This window comes from Eriocheir sinensis, chromosome 48, assembly GCF_024679095.1.
Source record: "Eriocheir sinensis breed Jianghai 21 chromosome 48, ASM2467909v1, whole genome shotgun sequence".
NCBI classification, from domain to species: domain Eukaryota; kingdom Metazoa; phylum Arthropoda; class Malacostraca; order Decapoda; family Varunidae; genus Eriocheir; species Eriocheir sinensis.
The window spans coordinates 11,855,486-11,878,853 of NC_066556.1; the positions used below are offsets into that span (position 1 = coordinate 11,855,486).

The window sequence follows — 23,368 nt, forward strand, 5'->3', positions numbered from 1 at the left end:
ATTAAACAATACAGCAACACGTTGCAAGGCTTCAATGGTAATGAGTGAAAATTTAGAAGAATTTGAATGTCATGAACTCACTTCACCTGCTGACCAGTAAACGTCCTGCTGAGAATTTCAATTTGATTGATTGATGGTTTATTGTTGCAAAAGTACACAACAATTAAAGAAGGGAGGACTTTAATATTTGTCACCATTATTCACCTGTTATGCCTTCTTGGTCAAACTCGTATTATTCTAGTTAGCCTAATATGTATGCATAGGATGTATATATAACGAAAGCAGCCCTATTAAGTAAAGAATAAATGTGAAGTCTGATAAATAAGTGTGAATAATGAATAAATGTAATTGATATAGGTGAAGAGTGTCTTGCTGACATCTGCTAAAATTAGAAAACTTTTATTAATACTTCTCACCATTATTTCACATTTTCCGCCTAGGAAATAATAGGCTATCAGCAGATTTGAGGGGTGTATCAGCGAGACACTCCATATTTTTTCATCATATCTATTCTTCACAATTACTCTTTATATTTATTCTTCACGTTTACTTATTTTACGTATATTTTTCATATTACTCTTTCATAATCCTCCGCTTAGCTGATGTAATGTTGACATTTCCCGCCGCTCCGGCATACCAACACCGCCGAATCACGCGCCTTCGTCTTGTCATGACCGTCACCACGCTGGTAGTCGCCGATAAAATGAAAACAGCGACTGTGAAAGCGGATCGAGGCGATGGTAACGGCTGCTACCAGGATGGTAGGGCCTGTGGTTAGGGTGCGTACCAGACGACTGTGAAAGCGGCCGGCCCCTAAGGCTCTTCGTCTCATCAGCTCTCCTCCTCTTACTGATAGTCTTCTACCTCTTAATTTCCGCCGCCATGTTGCCTCTCTTTCTATCTTCTATCGATATTTTCATGCTGACTGCTCTTCTGAACTTGCTAACTGCATGCCTCCCCCCCTCCCGCGGCCCCGCTGCACGCGACTTTCTACTCATGCTCATCCCTATACTGTCCAAACCCCTTATGCAAGAGTTAACCAGCATCTTCACTCTTTCATCCCTCACGCTGGTAAACTCTGGAACAATCTTCCTTCTTCTGTATTTCCTCCTGCCTACGACTTGAACTCTTTCAAGAGAAGGGTATCTGGACACCTCTCCTCCCGAAATTGACCTCTCTTTCGGCCACCTCTTTGGATTCTTTTTGGGAGCAGCGAGTAGCGGGCTTTTTTTATTTTTCATTATTGTTTACTTTTTATTGTGCCCTTGAGCTGTCTCCTTTGTTGTAAAAAAAAAAAAATATCTCCTCCAATTTCACTCCTCCATCTTTCCCTCCTCTCCTTAACCCTGACGGCAGCACCGCCGTCTCGTCTATCTCTAAGGCTGAACTTTTCGCTCAAACTTTCTATAAAAGTCCACTCTGGAGGATTCTGGGCATATTCCTCCTACTCATCCACCCTCTGACTCCTTTATGCCTGTTATTAAAATTCTTCGGAATGATGTTTTCTATGCCCTCTCTGGCCTCTACTCTCAGAAGGCTTATGGACCTGATGGAGTGCCCTTATTGTCCTTGAAAACTGTGCTTGCGTACTGACACCCTGCCTGGTCAAACTCTTTTGCCTCTGCCTGTCAACAATCTACCTTTCCTTCCTGCTGGAAGTATGCCTTTGTACAGCCTGTGCCTAAGAAGGATGGCCACTCCAACCCCTTAAACTACCGCCCTATAGCTTTGCTTTCCTGTCTATCTAAAGCTTTTGAATTAATCCTTAACCGGAAGACTTTTCCACTTCTAACCTTTTATCTGATCGCCAGTATGGGTTCCGCAAGGGGCGTTCTACTGGCGATCTTCTTGCTCTCTTAACTGCTTCTTGGCCATCCTCTCTTAGCCGTTTCGGTGAAACTTTTTCAGTTGCGCGAGACATATCGAAAGCTTTCGATAGAGTCTGGCACAAGTCTTTGCTTTCTAAACTGCCCTCATTCGGATTCTATCCTTCTCTCTGTTCCTTTATCTCCAGTTTCCTTTCCGGCCGTTCTTTTTCTGCTGTGGCAGACGGTCATTGTTCTTTCCCTAAACCTAGCAACAGTGGTGTTCCACAGGGCTCTGTCCTATCACCCACTTTCTTCCTGTTATTCATCAATGATTTTCTTTCCATAACAAACTGTCATATCCACTTATACGCTGACGACTCCACTCTGCATTATTCAATTTCTTTCAATAGAAGACCCTCTCAACAGGAATTACATGACTCCGGACTGGAGGCTGCAGAACGCCTAACCTCAGACCTAGGTATCATTTCCGATTGGGGTAAAAGGAACCTTGTGTCCTTCAATGCCTCAAAAACTCAATTTCTCCACCTATCAACTCGACACAATCTTTCAAACATCTATCCCCTATTTTTCGACAACACTCAGCTGTCACCTTCTTCAACACTAAATATCCTCGGTCTATCCTTAACTCAAAATCTTAACTGGAAACTTCACATCTCTCTCTCTCACTAAATCAGCTTCCTCGAGGTTGGGTGTTCTGTATCGTCTCCGCCAGTTCTTATCCCCCGCACAGTTGCTATCCATGTACTGTACAGGGGCCTTGTCTCCCCTCGTATGGAGTATGCATCTTATGCATCTCACGTGGTGGGGGGGCTCCACTCACACAGCACTTCTGGACAGAGTGGAGTCCAAGGCTCTTCGTCTCATCAGCTCTCCGCCTCTTACTGATAGTCTTCTACCTCTTAAATTCCGCCGCCATGTTGCCTCTCTATCTTCTATCGATATTTTCACGCTGACTGCTCTTCTGAACTTGCTAACTGCACTAAATTAATAAATAAAAATTTATAAGCAAAAAACTCGGACGTGTCCAAATCGCGGCCAAAGGACCGAAAAACAGGCTATTTTGTGACGGCTCGACGACAAACTTGGAATCGATCTATCAAAAACTCCTTCGAGCTGGTCAAACTACATTGCCAAGAGGGAATACTTGCCAAATTACAGCTTTTTAGAGGCAATAGCAATGCCACACTAGACAAAAACGACAAAGTGTCTGGAGTTCGTCAAAATCGCTATCAAAAGGGTTTACGTTTCGAGCTCTAGCGACGAAACTACTGGGAGTACGGAAATGTTATGCATCATATTGGAAAGCACATTGGGAGGGCTAGATTATTTGTTAAATACGTTATTTGAAACTTTAAAAAAAATGAGTGGGTTTCAAGGTTGAGAACTCAAAAATAGTTTTTTTTTCAGAGTCGTTTTTTGCGAATTTATTCGAGTTTTTACCCTTTCGAGTCGGTTTTTGAGCCCAGTCGCTTATTTAAATAAATAGCCCTTTCATTTTGCCGTCGATTGATACCAAAACATTTCTGTAGCCCCAGAAATAGGGGAGTTATGGCGATTCGCACCAAAGTAGTTGATTTTTCCAAAATTCGCTTCTAAATGACAAGGGCGCCGCACAATCAAAAGAGTCCGCCGTATATATATATATATATATATATATATATATATATATATATATATATATATATATATATATATATATATATATATATATATATATATATATATATATATATATATATATATTCAAGTGTCGCACCGCCACTCTTTTTGGTGTGGGCATACGTAGGAATAATCAGTGAATATATTATTGAAGAACTAGACCGCTGAGTGGCTGAGTATAATATATACTGAAGGGAAGTTCTGGCACCACTCACAATCTTTTGGTCGAAATAACATTTCATTGGGGAAAAAAGAAAAATATGTTAACTAGCACTCAGCCACCCATGGTGAAAAACTGAATGATCAGCGTGGTAGCGGCGAGTAAATATATTGAGGGACGTGTGTACTATTTCCACACGCCATCCGGTCAGTCACTGCAGAATAAGCTAATCAGGGGAAGAAATATTTAGACTGGGAATTAGTGCACCTTGAGAGGGTTATTTTAATAACTGACAAAACTTACAAGAAAACTGACATGAGAAAAGATTACAAAGTATGAATGCCTTAACCTACAGTCCTAAAGATAATTTCACACAAAAAGGAATGCCCCAGAGGTCCTAGGACGGTCTATTTATACTGACAGTTGGACTACATTTTAAAGGCATAATTGGGAGAGGGAGGTGTGTACGTATGTCGAAATGAAACAGCGAGAAGGGCGAGACAAGCAAATCTGAAGACAGTCGGGCAGAAACTCCTCAGTTAAGTATATACTATTTATGGAGATAACATTTGTTAATATAGAGGGGTAGAGGGGGTAAAAATTACGCAAGTTCTTTAAAGGGGAGGGAGAAAGAATTATTGAAACGTGCTTATCTGCAGACAGTCGGGCAGAAACTACAGACCAGCCTGGTGCAGGCAAAGGGATGGATAAGATGCGTCTGAACGCGTGACTGGGGAAGCGAGGGGTGGGGGATATTTCATTACAGCCACTGAAACATGCAAATAATAAGTTATGTAATAAAGACTAGAAGGATGGAGGGTATCAATTAAGTTAATAACTGCACTGGTTACCCAAAATTTATGGCACTTAAATTTGTTTTACCAGGGTCATCTCTCAACGATTTGAAGGGGAAAAGGTGTGTGTGTGTGTGTGTGTGTGGGGGGGGGGGGGGGGAACATGAACACTAAATATTACAGCTTGTCTCGCCCTGCTCCATCCATGATATTTGGGTAAGATATATGGCTAAGCTACAATATAACATACCTAAATTTCCTGGCAATACACAATATACTATGGCATTCATGGCCCCGTGCCTTATTCACTTTGTTACGTATACACGTAAAACAGAGTATCATTTGTTTTTGTTGTAAATCGGCTGGCAATACGTCTCCCATTACGTAACCTGCTTACCATTGAGGTGCTTTCAGACTGGAATCTCACAAACAATAAATAGTCCTATGAGCCAATTTTGCCCTCAAGAAATTAACAACTGATTTGTGATCGAGGCTTTACATTAAGTAAAACAAGTAGTCTGGCACTCGATTTAGATGTATCCTGTGAAAGCTTCCTTTACTTTCCTTGCAGAGGGCTGATGAAAATATTTAGCGGAGCATCCATGCGGCGTTGGTGGTGTTGATACGGACCGTTCGTGGACTGTAGTGATAATCCGCCTTGACTTCCGAACTTGCTTTCCGATTTTCGTTGATTTCTGTAAGTAATCATAATGTTTTTTTTCATTAACAATTAACCTATGCTACTTAATTTAAGCATACCCTTGTCAACAGTTCTCAAACTAAAAATGGAAAATCATTGCTTATCTCATTTTCCTTAGTTGATGTTAATTCACATCTCTGATATACATCTCATACTGTCTAATGGGGAGGCGGTGGTTGAGTGGTTAGCGTACGGGCCCCGCATTCACTGCGTTTTGGACGACGCGGGGTCGAATCCGCCGCTACCACCTGGGATTTTTTAGTCACCGCCGAGTGGCCTAAGACTACCCACATGCTGTCCTGAACACCACCCATCAACCCGGACTCTAGAAGAACCGTCCAAGTCATTCAAGAATGAGCTCCGGGGGGGGCAGCATGAGCCCAGAAAAGATGGCGCAATTAGAAACACTTGCTTGCACCAAGACGGGCTTGGGCCGACCACCAGGCCCCTCAAGAAAGCTTACAGGTGCTACAGGCTTCGACGTAAAAAAAAATATTAAAAAAAAAAAAAATGGGAATTGAAATATTTCTAAGGTGAACTTTGGTAAGGGGCAACACTGTCCGATCCTTCGGAATGAATGAGACAGAATAAGTCATATCTCATTAACTTCTCTAAAGGGGCTATGAGGCACAGTACCACAATTTTTCCCTCAACTGATTTGAATGGTTTCAGATGAAAACGCAACAGAGAAGAATCAAAGCATCACTCACCTTGCTTTATATCTTGCAAAAGAAAACCACAATAAATTATCGCATTTGGCAACTAATCGTGCCAGAGAAAGGTCGCCATTCGCCAACTGAGAATAATTAAAACAATAGGAAAAACGTTAACTGGAACTTGAGCCCTTAGAGAGGCAACATTTTTTCTTTTGTTTACTAGTTGGCTTAAAACCTTTTTTAAACCTATTCTTTCCTACACGCTACTCGGGTTTTATATTATATTTTCCCTTCATTTCTGGGGTATTTCAACATGCAGGAAGCTTCGGTTGGAAAAAAATTCTCACATAAATGAATATCAGATGTACGCCTATCCTGGTTTGTCACCCTATTAGTTTACAAACACAAGGTGGACATGTCTGACACGGTACAGCCATCCACTATCCTATGATATCCTCGTAAAATTTTTTGATCTTTTTTTATAAATGAAAAACAATAATGGAAAAAGTGTAATGGACCGTATTGGCTATACATGCACGTGGCCACTCGGTGAACTGTTGATGCAGTATTTTCCCTCTGTTCCCTCTTACTATCTCTATCCTAAATTTCAATCCAAAGCTAGATGTTGCGCCTACGTGCGCAACGACATCACTTGCTCTCGTGCCCACGACCTTGACTCTTCTGAATTTTCCACCATCTGGCTAAGACTTCATTGTCATTCTATTACTAAATACATCTGTGCTGTTTATCTCTCACCTAACTCTACTAACTATGTAAAACTCTTTGACTATTTGAACTCTAAAGTGGAGCGCATCTTGACCCACTCTCCCTTCGCTGAAATCTCCATCTTGGGAGATTTCAATGTTCACCACCAGCTTTGGCTTTCATAATCTTTCACTGACCAGCCTGGTGAACAAGCCTTCAACTTTGCTCTCCTCAACGACCTAGAGCAGTTGGTTCAGCACCCTACTCGTATTCCCGACCGTCTTGGAGACAGGCCCAACATTCTAGACCTCTTCCTTACCTCTAATCCTTCTGCTTACTCTGTCAAACTGTTCTCTCCGTTGGGCTCCTCCGATCATAACCTTATTTCTGTATCCTGTCCTATCGCTCCTGTACATCCTCTGGACCCACCGAGGAGGCGATGCTTCTGGCATTTTGCTTCAGCTCGGTGGGACGACCTGAGGATGTACTTTTCCGATTTCCCGTGGATTGATTACTGCTTCCAGGAGAGAGACCCCTCTGTGTGTGCTCTGCGCATCACAGAGATGATTGTCTCTGGAATGGAGGCATACATTCCACGTACTTTCTCTACTCCTCATTCTAAAAAGCCTTGGTTTAATCATGCTTGTTCTCGTGCTATTAAAGATAGAGAGGCAGCTCACAAAAGGTTCCAGAGCCTTCGAACTCCCACTAACTTTGATCTTTACATTTCAGCCCGGAATCGTGCCAAATCTATTCCCCGACTTACCAAAACTTCTTTTATAAATAGAAAATGTCAACACCTTGCTTCTTCTAATTCTTCCCGTGACTTCTGACATCTAGCCAAAAATATCTCCTCCAATTTCAATTCTTCCTCTTTCCCTCCTCTCCTTAACCCTGACGGCAGCACTGCCGTCTCATCTGTCTCTAAGTCTGAACTCTTCGATCAAACTTTCTGTAAGAACTCCACCTTGGACGATTCTGGGCATATTCCTCCTACTCATCCCTCCTCTGACTCCTTTATGCCTGTTATTAAGATTCTTCCTAATGTTGTTTTCTATGCCCTCTCTGGCCTCAACTCTCAGAAAGCTTATGGACCTGATGGAGTGCCTCCTATTGTCCTTAAAAACTGTGCTTCTGTGCTGACAACCTGCCTGGTCAAACTCTTTCGTCTCTGCCTATCAACATCTATCTTTCCTTCCTGCTGGAAGTATGCCTTTGTACAGCCTGTGCCTAAGAAGGGTGACCGCTCCAATCCCTCAAACTATCGCCCATTAGCTTTACTTTCATGTCTATCTAAAGCTTTTGAGTCAGTCCTTAACCTGAAGATTCAAAAGCACCTTTCCACTTCTAATCTTCTATCTGATCGCCAGTATGGATTCCGCAAGGGGCGTTCTACTGGCGATCTTCTTGCTCTCTTAACTGACTCTTGGTCATCCTCTCTTGGCAGTTTCGGTGAGTTTCTCTGTTGCGCTAGACATATGGAAAGCCTTCGATAGAGTCTGGCACCAGTCTTTGCCTTCTAAACTGCCCTCTTTCGGACTCTATCCCTCTCTCTGTTCCTTTATCTCCAGTTTCCTTTACGGCCGTTCTATCTCTGCGGTGGTAGACGGTCACTGCTCTTCCCCTAAACCTATCAACAGTGGCGTTCCACAGGGCTCTGTCCTATCACCCACTCTCTTCCTGTTATTCATCAATGATCTTCTTTCCATAACAAACTGTCCTGTCCACTCGTACGCCGACGACTCCACTCTGCATTATTCAACTTCTTTCAATAGAAGACCATCACAACAGGAAGTACACGACTCCAGACTGGAGGCTGCAGAACGCTTAACCTCAGACCTTACTATCATTTCCGATTGGGGCAAAAGGAACCTTGTGTCCTTCAATGCCTCAAAACTTCAATTTCTCCACCTATCAACTCGACAGAATCTTCCAAACACCTATCCCCTATTCTTCGACAACACTCAGCTGTCACCTTCTTCAACAATAAACATCCTCGGTCTATCCTTAACTCAAAATCTCAACTGGAAACTTCATATGTCCTCTCTCGCTAAATCAACTTCCTCGAGGTTGGGCGTTCTGTATCGTCTCCGCCAGTTCTTCTCCCCTGCGCAGTTGCTATCCATATACAGGGGCCTTGTCCGCCCTCGTATGGAGTATGCATCTCACGTGTGGGGGGGCTCCACCCACACAGCTCTTCTGGACAGAGTGGAGGCTAAGGCTCTTCGTCTCATCAGCTCTCCTCCTCTCACTGATAGTCTTCTACCTCTTAAATTCCGCCGCGATGTTGCCTCTCTTTCTATCTTCTATCGATATTTCCACGCTGACTGCTCTTCTGAACTTGCTAACTGCATGCCTCCCCCCCCTCCCGCGGCCCCGCTGCACACGACTTTCTACTCATGCTCATCCCTATACTGTCCAAACCCCTTATGCAAGAGTTAACCAGCATCTTCACTCTTTCATCCCTCACGGTGGTAAACTCTGGAACAATCTTCCTTCATCTGTATTTCCTCCTGCCTACGACTTGAACTCTTTCAAGAGGAGGGTATCAGGACACCTCTCCTCCCGAATTTGACCTTGCTTTTGGCCACCTCTTCTGATTCTTTTATGGGAGCAGCGATGAGCGGGCTTTTTTTTATTATTGTTTTTTTTTGTGTGTGCCCTTGAGCTGCCTCCTTTGTTGTAAAAAAAAAAATAGAATTCAAGTTATATACTAGAGTGCGTCTGAGGCTGCCTCCAGGATACAAGACCGTGGTACCACCACGCTCCAAACCAACGACTGCACACGCTTTACTCCTTCCCGATTTCCTGACTCTGCTGATTGACATGGAGAAAAACTGAAATCGGGTAGGAGTGAATTGTGTGCAATCATCGGCTTGGGGCGATGGCGGCACCATGGACGTGTATCCCGGAGACAGCCTCAAACGCACTCTAGTCTGTTACTTGAACTCTATGGAAAGTACAGCTTAGAGTTGAGTGGCCACATGTGGCGCTGCCTGTATAGCCAATACGGTCCATTGTTTATCAATTAAATTAAATAAAAGAGCATTATATGATTTTTTCTGGCGATTTATGTTTAAAAATTGTAAAAAAAAATATATGATATATGAAAGCTTCTTTTGAATTATAATGACCTGCACCCCTTGTATGTCATTAAATGTGACTGACATATGATGACCTGTATCCCTTGTATGTCGTTAAATGTGACTGAAATGTGACCTGCACCCCTTTCGTGTCAGTGATATGACTGAAATGTGATTACCTGCTTCCTTTGTATATCACGCTTGTTCTCGTATTGTCAAAGATAGAAAGGCGGCTCACAAAAGATACCAGAGCCCTCGCACCCCTGCTAATCATGATCTTTACATTTCCGCCAGGAAGCGTATTTACAATTTGCCTACATGAAAATCCCCCTAGCCCCAGGTTCCTCCCCCACGCATGACGTTATGATATGACGTCATAAACCTCGCCAATCACAGTGCTACTACAGGCGCCAAAGGGAAGGTTTTGATATAAAATGTATTCATTCATGGAATTATACATGTTTATTGATGGTTGCACTATGTAGTTTAGTAGATGTACTATATAAACACATCTATTGCACAGGTAATTAACCATATTGCATGAATTTTCATGTACTTGAAACGAATGCTCCTTGAGAAAACATGTAAACAAACCACCAGAAAAAAAAAAATATATATATATATATATATATATATATATATATATATATATATATATATATATATATATATATATATATATATATATATATATATATATATATATATATATAAACACTCCAAAAAAAGAAAATATTAAGTATGGTGTTAGGGTTTGACTTTCCAGACAAGGGATTTTTAAGTATAGTTTTAGAAAAATACAAGAGTCCAAATAATGAGAACAAAATGTGAGGAACAGTGAGGAGGTAAGGAAATGGAAAGCAATTTCTAAAGGAGAGTACGTATACATACTGCAAAAAAGTGTTAATGAATGATGAAAGATATCGCCTCCATTCTGACTCTGTTAGAGCTTTGCTGCTTGCTTGTTTGTTTACCTATCCCTCGTGTGGTGTTATTCCCTGTAGGTGGAATAACTTTTTTTTTTTTTCTTATGCTGAGTTTGAGGTGCCACTCATTAACTTTAAATGGATTCCTCGGTCAGATAGGTTGCAGGAGGCTTCGGTTAGAAAAAAGCTTCTCACATAAATGAATATCAGAATCATGATATAATAAATGATTATATATACTTTCAGTGAATGAAATATAAGAATTATAAAACAGAAAAATCCATTACAAAAATTATCACATAACTTAAAAATAACACAGTATTACTTTTGACTCATTGCTGTTTTTTTGTTGCACAAGTCCATAACAAAGGAGATGGGAGGAACATGCCATCCTCACCTCCTGCCAATACATAATGTCATTAGCAATAATAAGAAACATGTGTACAATATCCATATCACTATGCAGTGGAGCAAAACGATAAGATTCGTAATATGATAATAGAAAACAGAAAAATATAGCAAGAGGGTGTATGAAACCAACAAAGTCAATAATAAGTAACTTCCTAGATTAGTAAATGGTCGACTGATAAAGGTGAAACGTGCCGTCTTGACCCCCAGTTAATACATATGTACAACTCTTGACATATCTGTTGGTAACACCATGGAACTAAACAGGTACAATGGTAGGTGACAAGTTCTATATTTAAAATATATAGTAGCTGTAATGAAATCAAAGAAGCAGGCACAAGGGACTACACCAAGAAGAGTTACAGACGAGGTGCAAATGCAGGGTGCTCTCTTAAATTTACATGAGAGAACATTGTTGTTAATGAACCAGCTCACCAGCTCAGGAAGGCCCCATCAGTCATGCCCCGGGAGTTTATTTTCTCTTTTTCTATTTTCCTACACGACCTCTGCGTTTATCGAAACAACACACGAGAAATTAATCAAGGCAAGGTGAGGGTATTCGCCGGCTGCCTGGGACTGAACCCGCGACCAACGTGACGGGAGAGCCACTCCTTACCGAGTCGGCCAAAGAGGTACCCCACTGGCTAAGTGGGTTATGGGAGGCTCGTTCATCAGGCATAGTCGCCGCACTACACGACTTTCCCCTTTATGTAGATTAATTTGTGTGTGCTGAGACCTTTAGACTGTGACCCATTTTGGTGCACTATTTCACAATGTCCCCGTAGAGACATACCTCCAACTCTCCCATTTTCTATTACCCTCGCAGAGCATGGGCCATCCAACCTGTTAACCCTTCGGGGAAACTCAACAGAACTGCAGAAGAGGATCCCACCGCTGCCACCACTGTCATCCCCTGGGAGTTTATTTTCTCTTTTTTTCTATTTTCCTACACGACTTCTACGTGTATCGAAACAACACATGAGAAATTAATCAAGACAAGGTGAGGGTATTCGCCGGCTGCCTGGGATTGAACCCGCGACCAACGTGACGGGAGAGCCACTCCTTACCTAGTCGGCCAAAGAGGTACCCCACTGTCTAAGTGGGTTATGGGAGGCTCGTTCATCAGGCATAGTCGCCGCACTACACATTGGCCCTGTGGTTGGTAATCACTAAAAGAGGGACATTGCAGAACATAAGGGCATGTGACCCCCCAGGCCTGGCACACAAAGTACAAGGGACAGGGGCAGCCTATCTGACCTCCCAGTACGTAGTACCTATAGCCCAGTCTCACTCATCACAAGATCATAGGATGCACTGTGTCTGCCATAAGTATAGGTACAGAGATTTGATACCTGGGCATAGTGCATGTTGGAAGCACTGCCGTCATGACACCACAAGGCAAGCTGGGAGGTAACAGATTCACTAACATGAGATCTAAATCTACTCTTCATATAATTTTAGGTGTACTCAGCACCGACGAGCAAGTCTGTTCATCTTTTTATAATGGTGTAACCCAACATGTGAGGGCACCCAGATGAAGTGTGCATTGGCACCACTGCGCTTTCGCAGGCTAAGGGCACAGAGGCACTTATTGACTATATCACAGTCAGAGGGAGAGGAAGACATGAGTGCATACATGGCACACTTACTGTCAAAAAACAGGTGCACAGTTTTCCGTAAAGCTACAGTAATATGGAGGGCCGAGAGAATAGCATAGAGTTCTACCCTTGTGGAAGACATATGGTCAGGAAGCCTTTTGGAAACCTCAGTGTCTGTGTATTCAGTGGGGGAGGTATAGTCTTTAATAATTAATCCACAGTCAGTCTTGCTGCCATAAACAGACTCGTCACAAAACACACAGACAGCCTCGGTATGTGGATATGTGGACAATATGGACATGAAATGATCCTGCAGGGCTTGAGGAAGGCAGGAGTCTTTAGGTTTATTCAATTTTTCTATGTCAACACTTTTTTTTTTTTTTTAACAACAAAGGAGGCAGCTCAAGGGCACACAAAAAAAGAAAACAATAAGAAAAAAAAAACCCGCTACTCGCTGCTCCTAAAAAAGAAACAAAAGAGGTGGCCGAAAGCAAGATCAAATACGGGAGGAGAGATGTTCTGATACCCTCCTCTTGAAAGAGTTCAAGTCGTAGGCAGGAGGAAATACAGATGAAGGAAGATTGTTCCAGAGTTTACCAGCGTGAGGGATGAAAGAGTGAAGATGCTGGTTAACTCTTGCATAAGGGGTTTGGACAGTATAGGGATGAGCATGAGTAGAAAGTCGAGTGCAGCGGGGCCGCGGGAGGGGGGGAGGCATGCAGTTAGCAAGTTCAGAAGAGCAGTCAGCGTGGAAATATCGATAGAAGATAGAAAGAGAGGCAACATTGCGGCGGAATTTAAGAGGTAGAAGACTATCAGTAGGAGGAGGAGAGCTGATGAGACGAAGAGCCTTAGCCTCCACTCTGTCCAGAAGAGCTGTGTGAGTGGAGCCCCCCCACGGTTCCATGTCAAATGACACAACTGCCACACTTACCAACACCACATGCACCAGTGACCAGTGACCAACTGAACCAGTAACTGAACAAACCAGTAGTAGACAGAACCAGTGGTGGTCAACTGAACCAGTAACTATTTGAACCAGCGAGAACCGAACTAACCAGAAACTTGAATTAAGAAAGTTGCACCAGCTACTACGAGTAGCAGTTGACCAGACCACCATTTCTCATCTGAACCAGTCCTTACTCCCAGTGGAACCTCACCCTGAACCAAAGTAGTCAAGAACCAGTGTGGTCATTTGAACTCATGGTCATTTGTGTCAGTAACAACCAGAACAGTGGAAAACCAGTAACAACTGAGTAAACCAGTGTAAAGTAGTTTTTCTACGCCAGACCAATTTCTTTCAACCAGATCTGAACCAGTGCTACTTGAACCAGCAGCAGTTGTTGTTGTGACTCAACTGTATTTTTTATTTCAACTGTACACACACATTAAATACAAACACAAAGTTTACAAAAATAAAAAAAAAAAGTATAAAACAAAAAAAAAAAAAATAAAAAAAAATAAAAAAAAAAAATAAAAAAAAAAAAAAAAAAAAAAAAAAAAAAAAAAAAAAAAAAAAAAAAAAAATAAATAAAAAAAAAAAAAATAAAAAAAAAATAAAAGAAAAAAAAAAATAACCTCGACAGCATCCGTACTCAATCAGTCCCAGGACCAAATAAAAAATAAATAAAATGGCTCCAGGTAAAATAGCTTGGTTAGGAGGGAATGCTAACATAAACGAGTTACAAGGATGTAAACATAGGGGAGGTTACACGTTAACATACCATCGGCCTTCGAAAAAGGGTTATAAATTGTATTACACGGTCACTGGCTGAAAAACCCCACACATGAGATGCATACTCCATACGAGGGCGGACAAGGCCCCTGTATATGGACAGCAACTGTGCAGGGGAGAAGAACTGGCGGAGACGGTACAGAACGCCCAGCCTCGAGGAAGCTGATTTAGTAAGAGATAAGATATGAAGTTTCCAGTTGAGATTTTGAGTTAAGGATAGACCGAGGAGCTGGGTGTCGTCAAAGAATAGGGAATAGTTGTTTGGAAGATTGTGTCGAGTGGATAGGTGGAGAAACTGTGTTTTTGAGGCGTTGAAGGACACCAGGTTCTTCTTGCCCCAATCGGAAATAATAGTAAGGTCTGAGGCTAAGCGTTCTGCAGCCTCCAGCCTTGAGTCGTTAAGTTCCTGTAGGGTGGGTCTTCTATTAAAAGAAGTTGAGTAATGCAGAGTGGAATCATCGGCGTAGGAATGGATAGGACAGTTCGTTTTGGAAAGAAGATCATCAATGAACAACAGAAAAAGAGTGAGAGATAGGACAGAACCCTGTGGGACACCACTGTTAATAGATTTAGGGGAAGAACAGTGACCGTCTACTACGGCAGAAATAGAACGGTCAGAAAGGAAACTGGAGATAAAGGTACAGAGAGAAGGATAGAAACCGTAGGAGGGTAGTTTGGAAAGCAAAGATTTGTGTTATCCAAGTGGGATAACAAGGGTTACTAATGATGACAAGGCATAGTTTAAGTACACCAAGGTCAGATGATATCTTTTGAATATGTCTAAGGCCCCGTCCACACGGGCATACACTGTCCGCCGCAGACACAGATAAAAGCGAGGGTTTTGCCCGTCCTCCGCTTGTTCACTCGCCTCTGCCTCGCTTTTGTATGTGTATAAGGCGGACAGTGTATTCCCGTGTGGACGGGGCTTAAGGTATGATTTGGCTGCTTGGAACACTACTTGGAAAGCAGTGTTGGGGCTGAGGGTACGACTGCTCAGCTGCTGATTCTTGGGTGTTTTATGGGGCTAGTACGACTGCCCAGCAGCAGCTTAGCGGGCACACGGCAGCGTCCCTAGTGTTTTGTTTACATAATTTGACAAGGAGCATTCGTTTGAAATACATGAAAACTCATGCAATATGATTAAATAAATGTGCAATAGATGTGTTTATATAGTACATCTACTTAACTACGTAATGTAACCATCAATAAACCTGAATAATTACGTGAATAAATATATTTCATATCCAAACCCTCCCTTTGGAGTCTGTAGTAGCGCTGTGATTTGCGAGATTTATGACGACAGATCATGACGTCACGCGTGCGAAAGGAGCCCCGGGCCAGGGGAATTTTGGTGTTGGCAGATTGTAAATATGCCGCCCTGAACCGTGCCAGATATATTTTCCGACTAATCAAAAACACTTTCATCAACAGAAAGTGCCGCAACCTTGCTTTCTCTAATTCTTCCAGATACTTCTGGAACCTAGACAAAAATACTCACACAATTTTATTTCATCTTTCCCACCACTCCTTAGCCTAAACGGCAGAACTGCTGTCACATCTGTCTCTAAGACTGAACTCTCCTCTCAGACTCCACAGTGGGCGATTCTGGGCATATTTTCTCCTACTCATCCCCCATCTGACTCCATTATGCATGTTATTGAAATACTTAAGAGCGATGTTTTTGATGCCCTCTCTGGCCTCAATCCTCAGAAGGTTTATGGACTTGATGGAGTGCCTCCTATTGTCCTTAAAAACTGTGCCTCCGTGCTGACACCCTGCCTGGTCAAACTCCTTCGTCTCTGACTGTCAACATCTACCTTTCCTTCCTGCTGGAAGTACGCCCACATACAGCCTGTGGCTAAGAATGGTGACCGTTCCAATCCCTCAAACTACCGTCCTATAGCTTTACTTTCCTGTGTTTCTATAGCTTCTTAATCAATCCTTAACCGGAAGATTAATAAGCATTTATCCACTTTTGACCTGTTTGATTGCCAGTATCTGTTCCATAAGGGGCATTCTACTGGTGATCTTGCTTTCTTAACTCACTCCTGGTCATCCTTTCAGCCGTTTCGGTGAAAAATTTGCTAATGCCTCAGAGATCTCGAAAGCTTTTGACAGTCTGACACAAATTTTTGTTTTCTAAACTACCCTCATACTGATTCTGTCCCTCTGTCTGTACTTTTATCTCCAGTTTCCTTTCCGGCCGCTCTATTTCTACTGTGGTAGACGGTCACTATTCTTCCCCTAAACCTATTGACAGTGGTGTTCCATAGGGCTCTGTCCTATCTCCCACTCCCTTTCTGTTATTCATCAATCACCTATCTTTCCACAATAATCTGTCCTATCCACTCATATGCCGATGACTCAACTCTGCATATTTAAACTTCTTTTAACAGAATACCCTCCCAAAAGGAATTACAAAACTCCAGACTGGAGGCAGCAGATCGCATGACCTCAGACCATGCTATCATTTATAATTGCGGTAGGAGAAACCTGGCGTCCTTCAATGCCTCAAAAACTCAATTTCTCCACTTATCAACTCGATACAATCTTCCAAACACCTATCTCTTATTCTTCGACAACACTCAGGTGTCACCTTCTTCTACACTAAATATCCTCGGTGTATCCTCAACTCAAAATCTTAACTGGCAACTTTACATCCATCTGACTAAATCAACTTCCTCGAGGTTGGGCGTCCTGTATCGTTTCCGCCAGTTCTTTTCCCACGCACAGATTTTGTCCATATACAAGGGCCTTGTCCGCTCTATTATGGAAAATGCATCACACGTGTGAGTGGGCTCCACACACAGCTCTCTTGGACAAAGTGAAGTCTAAGGGCCGCTTTCACAGTCGGCTGGTACGCACCCTAACCAAAGGCCCTACCATCCTGGTAACAGGCGTTACCATCGCCTCGATCCGCTTTCACAGTCGCTGTTTTCGTGGTATCGGCGACTACCAGCGCGGTAACGATCATGACGAAGGCGCGTGATTCGGCAGTGTTGGTATGGCGGAGTGGCGGGAAATGTCAACATTACATCAACTGAGCGGAGGATTATGAAGGATAAATGTGAAAAATAAACGTACTAAAAAGTAAACGTGAAGAATGAATATAAAAAATAATTGTGAAGAATAAATATGATGATAAAATGTGGAGTACCACGTAATACACCGCTCAAATCTGCTGATAGCCTAATATTTCCTAGGGATAATAGTTGAAAATTTATTTCATAATGGTGACAAGTATTAAAGTTATATTATTTGGCAGATGTCAGCACGACAGACTTTTCATCTATCTATCTATCTATCTATCTATCTATCTATCTATCTATATATATATATATATATATATATATATATATATATATATATATATATATATATATATATATATTGTTACGAATGTGCTGTATGTGAATGATTGTATGTGTAATGTGATGAAATTGTAGCATGATGCAATGTTAGCTCAGCATGGTGCAACTCTACTTGTTGGGACAAGAGAGACAGGGGGGGGCCCGGGGCCGCCGGGCCGCCGGGCAGGAAGTGCTGAGTCGAGGAGTTGCGAGCAAGAGTTGCTGAGGGGCAGTTGAGGGTGGCGAGCTGAAGCGAGTGTGACGCGTCTGGGCTGGCGGGGGTTCAGCTGAATGCCCCGTTCGTGAGCCGTGTGCGTGTCTGTCGTGCCCCTGTACTGTGCCTGATTAACTGTTCTGTGCCCTTGTGAGTTGCTGTACTGTGTGAGGAGCCTGTCATTAAACTAGAACTTAGTGTTGAACGTGTATCCTTTGTGCCCTGCCTCGTTCCCTCCTCCCCTCGGTGTGCGGTGTGGGCCGCTGTGAGTGACTCCGCACTGTGACTGGTGCCCGTGTGGCTGTTCTGGTGGGGATTACGCCGCCTGCCTGCCCGTGGATGGTGTGTGTGGGGGGGTGGCGTAACACTTGGTGTCATAGGAGTGGGATATAAGTGAACAGTGGATATAAGTGAACAGTGAAGCGCGCCGAGTGTCATGGCGTCCCCCAATGGTCGCCGTGAGGGTGAGGAGACGGGCAAGGCCTAGGCTGACCCGGGTGAGGTGAAGCCGGGCCAGATGGAATTGTTCGCTGCCATGCTGGCCAGTATGAGGCAGGAATTGGATCAGAGGGCAGACGAGAGGGCACGCGAGCAGGCTCAAAGGGCAGAAGAGAGGGCACGCGAGCAGGCTCAGAGGGCAGACGAGAGGGCACGCGAGCAGGCTCAGAGGGCAGAAGAGAGGGCACACGAGCAGGCACGCCATCTTGCCGAGGTCCTCCAGAGCAGTCTCTCGTCCCTGAAGGCGGAAACCCAGCAGTACACCGACAAGGCCTGCGACAGCGTTAAGAGTGAACTGCTGGGAGAGGTGCAGACTCTGATAGGCGAGGTCCAGGGCCTAAGGGAGGAGGTGGAGGCGGAGAGGCAGCGGCGAGAGCTGGCAACGTCACGCGGGGAGGAACAAGAAGCGTCACGCGTGCTGGCGACAAGCACCAGGGTGACGAACTTGCTGGGGTCCTCGTGGGGCCCCTGGCAAGAACCCCTGGGGCCTCGCAGCGTTGTGTCAGAGCCAGCAGCTGCCGCAGGAAGTTGGGGAGCCATCGGAGCTGCGCCCTTGGGTCCAACTGGCGACAGAGTCGGACCCACTGACCAAGCCTCTCTGCCGCCTTCACCGCCGCCCTCTCCATGCCGGCCGGCGCACAGCCCACGGGCTCCGCTTTCTCCCCCATCCAGCCCCTCGGCTTCCCGCCGTTCGGGGAGGCGCAAGCCGGCGGAGTATGACCGGGAAGGTGGCCTGGGAGGCCTATGTTGCCCAGTTTGAGATGCTAGCAGCTGCCCAGGGCTGGGACGAGGCTGAGAAGGCGCTGCAGTTGGCAACAGCGCTTCGGGGCCCGGCTGTGGAAGTGCTGGGGCACCTGCCGCCGGCCCAACGTGCCTCTTACGGGAGCATGGCGGAGGCCCTGCGGCGACGTTTCGGGCACCACCTTCAGGCCGAGGTGTACCGAGCTCGCCTGAAGAAGCGGACTCGGGAACGCGGCGAGACACTGTCGCAGCTGGCGCAGGACGTGGAAGCGCTGGTCAGAAGGTCGTATCCTGCTGCCCCGGAAGAGATGATCGTGGTGCTGGCCCGCGATTTCTTTGTTGACGCTCTGCACGACCAGCAGCTGCAGATTTACGTTAAGCAGGCGCACCCTGGGGACCTGCAGGTGGCGCTGGCGAGGGCCTTGGAATTCGAGGCCTTCCTGAAGACGACCAGCGGCCTAGGGGCGGCCCCCCAGCCCCGCCGTGATCTCCGGGGCCGGAAGGCGAAGGTGGAGAAGAAGGCGGCGTCGAGGAAGGCGAGCCCGGACGGTTTTCTCGGCTCGTGTTGGGGCTGTGGCAAGAAGGGGCACATGCGCAGTCGTTGTCCGAGGGAGCGAAGGACGCGTTCCCTTGACCGACTGAGTTCTGACACCTTTCAGCCTTGCTGCAAGGACTGTGGCAAGTCTGGCCACCGTTCGAGCGCCTGCCCCAAGCCAAAGGAGGTAGTGCAGGCGGGAAACCCGGACAGGCTGGAGAAGGGGGCCGAATCCCAGCCGTCAGTCCCCGGGCCCCGACTTGCGTAAGCTGCCGCCGGATAACCAGTGCGATGCAGGTGGAGAGCTCAGTGGACGGGAAGCCATGCCGCCTGACAGTGGACACCGGGGCTGAGAAGACCTTGGTGCGGCCTGATATGCTGGCCGCCACGCAGCTCCCAGACGCGCCACAGAGGCTGTGCGGCGTCACGGGGCACTGTGTGCAGCTCAAGGGCCCAGTGGAGGTTCGTATCGGCGTAGGCAGCGCTGTGGAGCGGCTGCCGGTGTACGTCGCCGATCTGGACGAGCCGTGTTTGCTGGGCCTCGACTACCTGACGCAGAGCAAGGCTTGTGTTGACCTCGGACGGAAGCTGGTGAGGGTACGCGGTCAAGACGTGCCTTTGCTTCCGGAGGTTGGCTGTGCAGAGGTAGTCGCGGCTGAGCGTCTGCACCTTGCCCCTTGGACAGAGGCCAGGGCCGGTGTCGTCTGTCCAGAGCGATGCGTGGAGCGGAAGGCATGGTGGAGCCCACGGAAAACCTGCGGCTGGCTGACGGCGTGGCAGTCGGACGGAGCCCGTTGGGGCGGGGGAGGAGTTAGTTACGGTGCTGGTAGCTAACTTCTCCGACGAGGCCCGGAAGGTACCCGCTGGTGCCAAGTTGGGCACCTGTGAGGAGGTGGAGCGCCCAGAGGAGACGTCGGGCAGCGAGGAGTCGGCCGCTGTGGGGCCGCTGCCCGACTTCCTGGAGGATTTGGCGCACGGGAGCGCCGCTAACCTGACGGAGGCGCAGACGGAGAAGATGCGCCACACCCTGGCCCAGTACGCGGACGTGTTCAGCAGGGGTGACTTGGATCTGGGCCGCACGGGGTTGGTGAAGCATGGCATCAACACGGGAAATAGTGTGCCCATCAAGAGCCCGCCCCGACGTATTGCACCAGCCAGGCGGGAGGAAATGCAGCGCACTGTCAACGAGCTGGCGGCGCAGGGGTGATTGAGCGTTCAGACAGTCCTTGGTCCTCAGCGGTAGTCCTGGTTAAGAAGAAGGACGGCACGCAGCGCTTCTGTGTGGACTACCGGGCGCTGAATGATGTGACTGTCAAGGACTCTTACCCCCTGCCTAGGATCGACGACACGCTCGACGCACTGGTGGGGGCCAGGTGGTTCTCCACACTCGACCTGAAGTCGGGTTACCACCAGGTGGAGATGGCAGAGGAGGATAAGCCGAAGACCGCTTTCTCTTTCGGGCAGGGTTTGTGGCAGTTCAACGTCATGCCCTTTGGTCTCTGCAACGACCCTGGCTGTTTCGAGCGCCTGATGGAGAGGGTGTTGGAGGGCCTGCAGTGGAAGACAGCGCTCGTCTACATCGATGACGTCATCGTCTTCGGGAGCACCTTCGAGGAGGAGCTGGAGCGGCTGGAGGAGGTACTACAGCGGCTGAGGAAGGCCAACCTCAAGCTCAGCCCCAAGAAGTGTTCGCTCTTCCAGCACGAGGTGCCGTTCCTGGGGCATGTCGTCAGTCGGGACGGCGTGTGCACCGACCCGCAGAAGGTGGCAGTGGTGGAGAAGTGGCCCGTTCCCACCAATGTGGCGGAAGTTAGGAGCTACCTGGGCCTGTGCACGTACTACCGCCGCTTCGTGCAGGACTTCGCCAGCGTGGCAGCCCCTCTCCACCGGTTCACCAGGAAAGGGGCGTGCTTCCTGTGGGACGAGACGTGCCAGGCCGCGTTCGACGGCCTGAAGAAGGCACTGGTGGAGGCACCGGTCCTGCCTTACCCGGACCCGAAGCTTCCCTACCTGTTGGACACCGACGCCAGTGCCGAGGGCGTCGGGGCGGTCCTGTCACAGGTGAAGGACGGAAGGGAGCACGTCGTGGCCTACTACAGCGCCAAGTTTAGTAGACCTGAGCGCAACTACTGCGTCACGAGGAAGGAGCTGCTGGCGGTGGTGAAGAGTCTCGAGCACTTCCACCCGTACCTATACGGCGCTGAGTTCACCGTCCGGACCGACCACGCTGCCCTGCAGTGGTTGAAGACGCTGAAAGCGCCGGAGGGTCAGCTGGCGAGATGGTTGGGGCGTCTCGAGCAGTATAACTATCGCATCGTCCATCGCCCGGGTCGTGTCCACTGCAACGCTGACAGTCTGAGTCGACGCCCGTGTGAGGCTGGCTGCTCACACTGTGCCCAGAAGGACTCTGACCCTCTGTGCCTCCGCCTGCAGGTGCTAGCGGGCGTCGCTGACGGGGATGACAAGTGGCGTAAGGCGCATTGTGAGGACGCTGATCTCGCTCCCATCATCCAGTGGCTCGAGGCTGGCGGGGAGCGCCCCGGCTGGGAGGCAGTGGCGGTGGAGAGCCCCGCCACCAAGTGCCTAGTAGATCAGTGGGAAACTTTGCGAGTAGACGAGAGAGGTGTGTTAGTAAAGCGCTGGGTGGCGTTGAGCGGCGTGGGTGGTGACGCGTGGGTTGTGTTAGTGCCCCGAGCCTTGCGCGCTGAGGTGCTGAGGGAGTTACATGCCGGACTTACCAGTGGCCACTTGGGCGAGAAAAAGACCCTGTGCCGTCTCCGTCAACGCTTCTACTGGGTGGGAATGCGAAGTGACGTGTCCGAGTGGTGTAGAGCGTGTGACGTGTGCAGTGCAAAGAAGGGCCCCGCTAAGAGAAACCGAGCTCCGTTACAGGTGTACTGCGTGGGGGCGCCCATGGAGCGGGTGGCCGTGGACATTGCCGGCCCACTGCCTCTCACGCCACGGGGTAACCGGTACATCTGTGTGGTGATGGACTATTTCACCAAGTGGCCCGAGGCGTATGCACTCCCTAACCACGAGGCCGAGACCGTGGCCGACGTGCTGGTGAATGAATTCTTTACCCGGTTTGGTGTACCCGCGGAACTGCACTCTGACCAAGGCCGTGAGTTTGAGTCCCGAGTGTTCCGGGAGTGTTGCGAGCTGTTGGGGGTGCGCAAGACCCGGACGACGCCCCTCCATCCGCAGTCTGACGGCATGGTGGAACGCTTCAATCGGACCCTTGCGCAACAGCTGGCCAAGTATTGCGGGGAAGGCCAAGAAGACTGGGACGTCAAGCTGCCCGCTATGCTGATGGCGTACCGGTCCGCTGTGCATGAGGCAACGGACTACACGCCCGCCCGCCTTATGTTCGGCCGGGAGCTTAGGCTACCGGTGGATTTGGCCACGGGGCGGCCCCCCGACGTGAGCTTGCCCACCGTCACCTCTGGCTTCGCAGCGGCACTGCAGGAAAGCCTGGCTGAGGTGCACCGACGCGTACGGGGCAAGCTCAAGGTGGCAGGCCAGGCCATGAAGGAGACATACGACCGGCGCATGAGGGACGTGAGATACTCCGTGGGTGACAGAGTGTGGCTGCATAACCCCCGCCGTAAACGAGGGCTCTCGCCGAAGCTACAGAGCCCCTGGGAGGGGCCGTACACGGTGGTGGCAGCCCTCTCTGACGTCACCTACCGGATTCGACGGGGACGAAAGCACCCGTCTGTTGTCCACGTGGACCGGCTGTGGCGTTACCACGGTCCAGGGCGCTACTCCTGGGGCCAC

The 23,368-nt window shown here is 47.4% G+C and overlaps 1 protein-coding gene across 1 annotated transcript; it reads left to right on the forward strand.

Annotated features, from left to right (window-relative positions):
- The first annotated feature begins 19,023 nt into the window (after positions 1-19,023).
- On the forward strand, positions 19,024-19,862 carry LOC126981601 (uncharacterized). The gene has a single exon (XM_050833044.1). The coding sequence runs from the start codon at positions 19,032-19,034 to the stop codon at positions 19,857-19,859; it is 828 nt and encodes a 275-aa protein (XP_050689001.1). The 5' UTR covers positions 19,024-19,031; the 3' UTR covers positions 19,860-19,862.
- The last annotated feature ends 3,506 nt before the right edge of the window (positions 19,863-23,368 follow it).

Coding starts and splice junctions, on each gene's coding strand:
- LOC126981601 (XM_050833044.1), top strand. CDS start 19,032: ATGACCGGGAAGGTGGCCTGGGAGGCCTATGTTGCCCAGTTTGAGATG.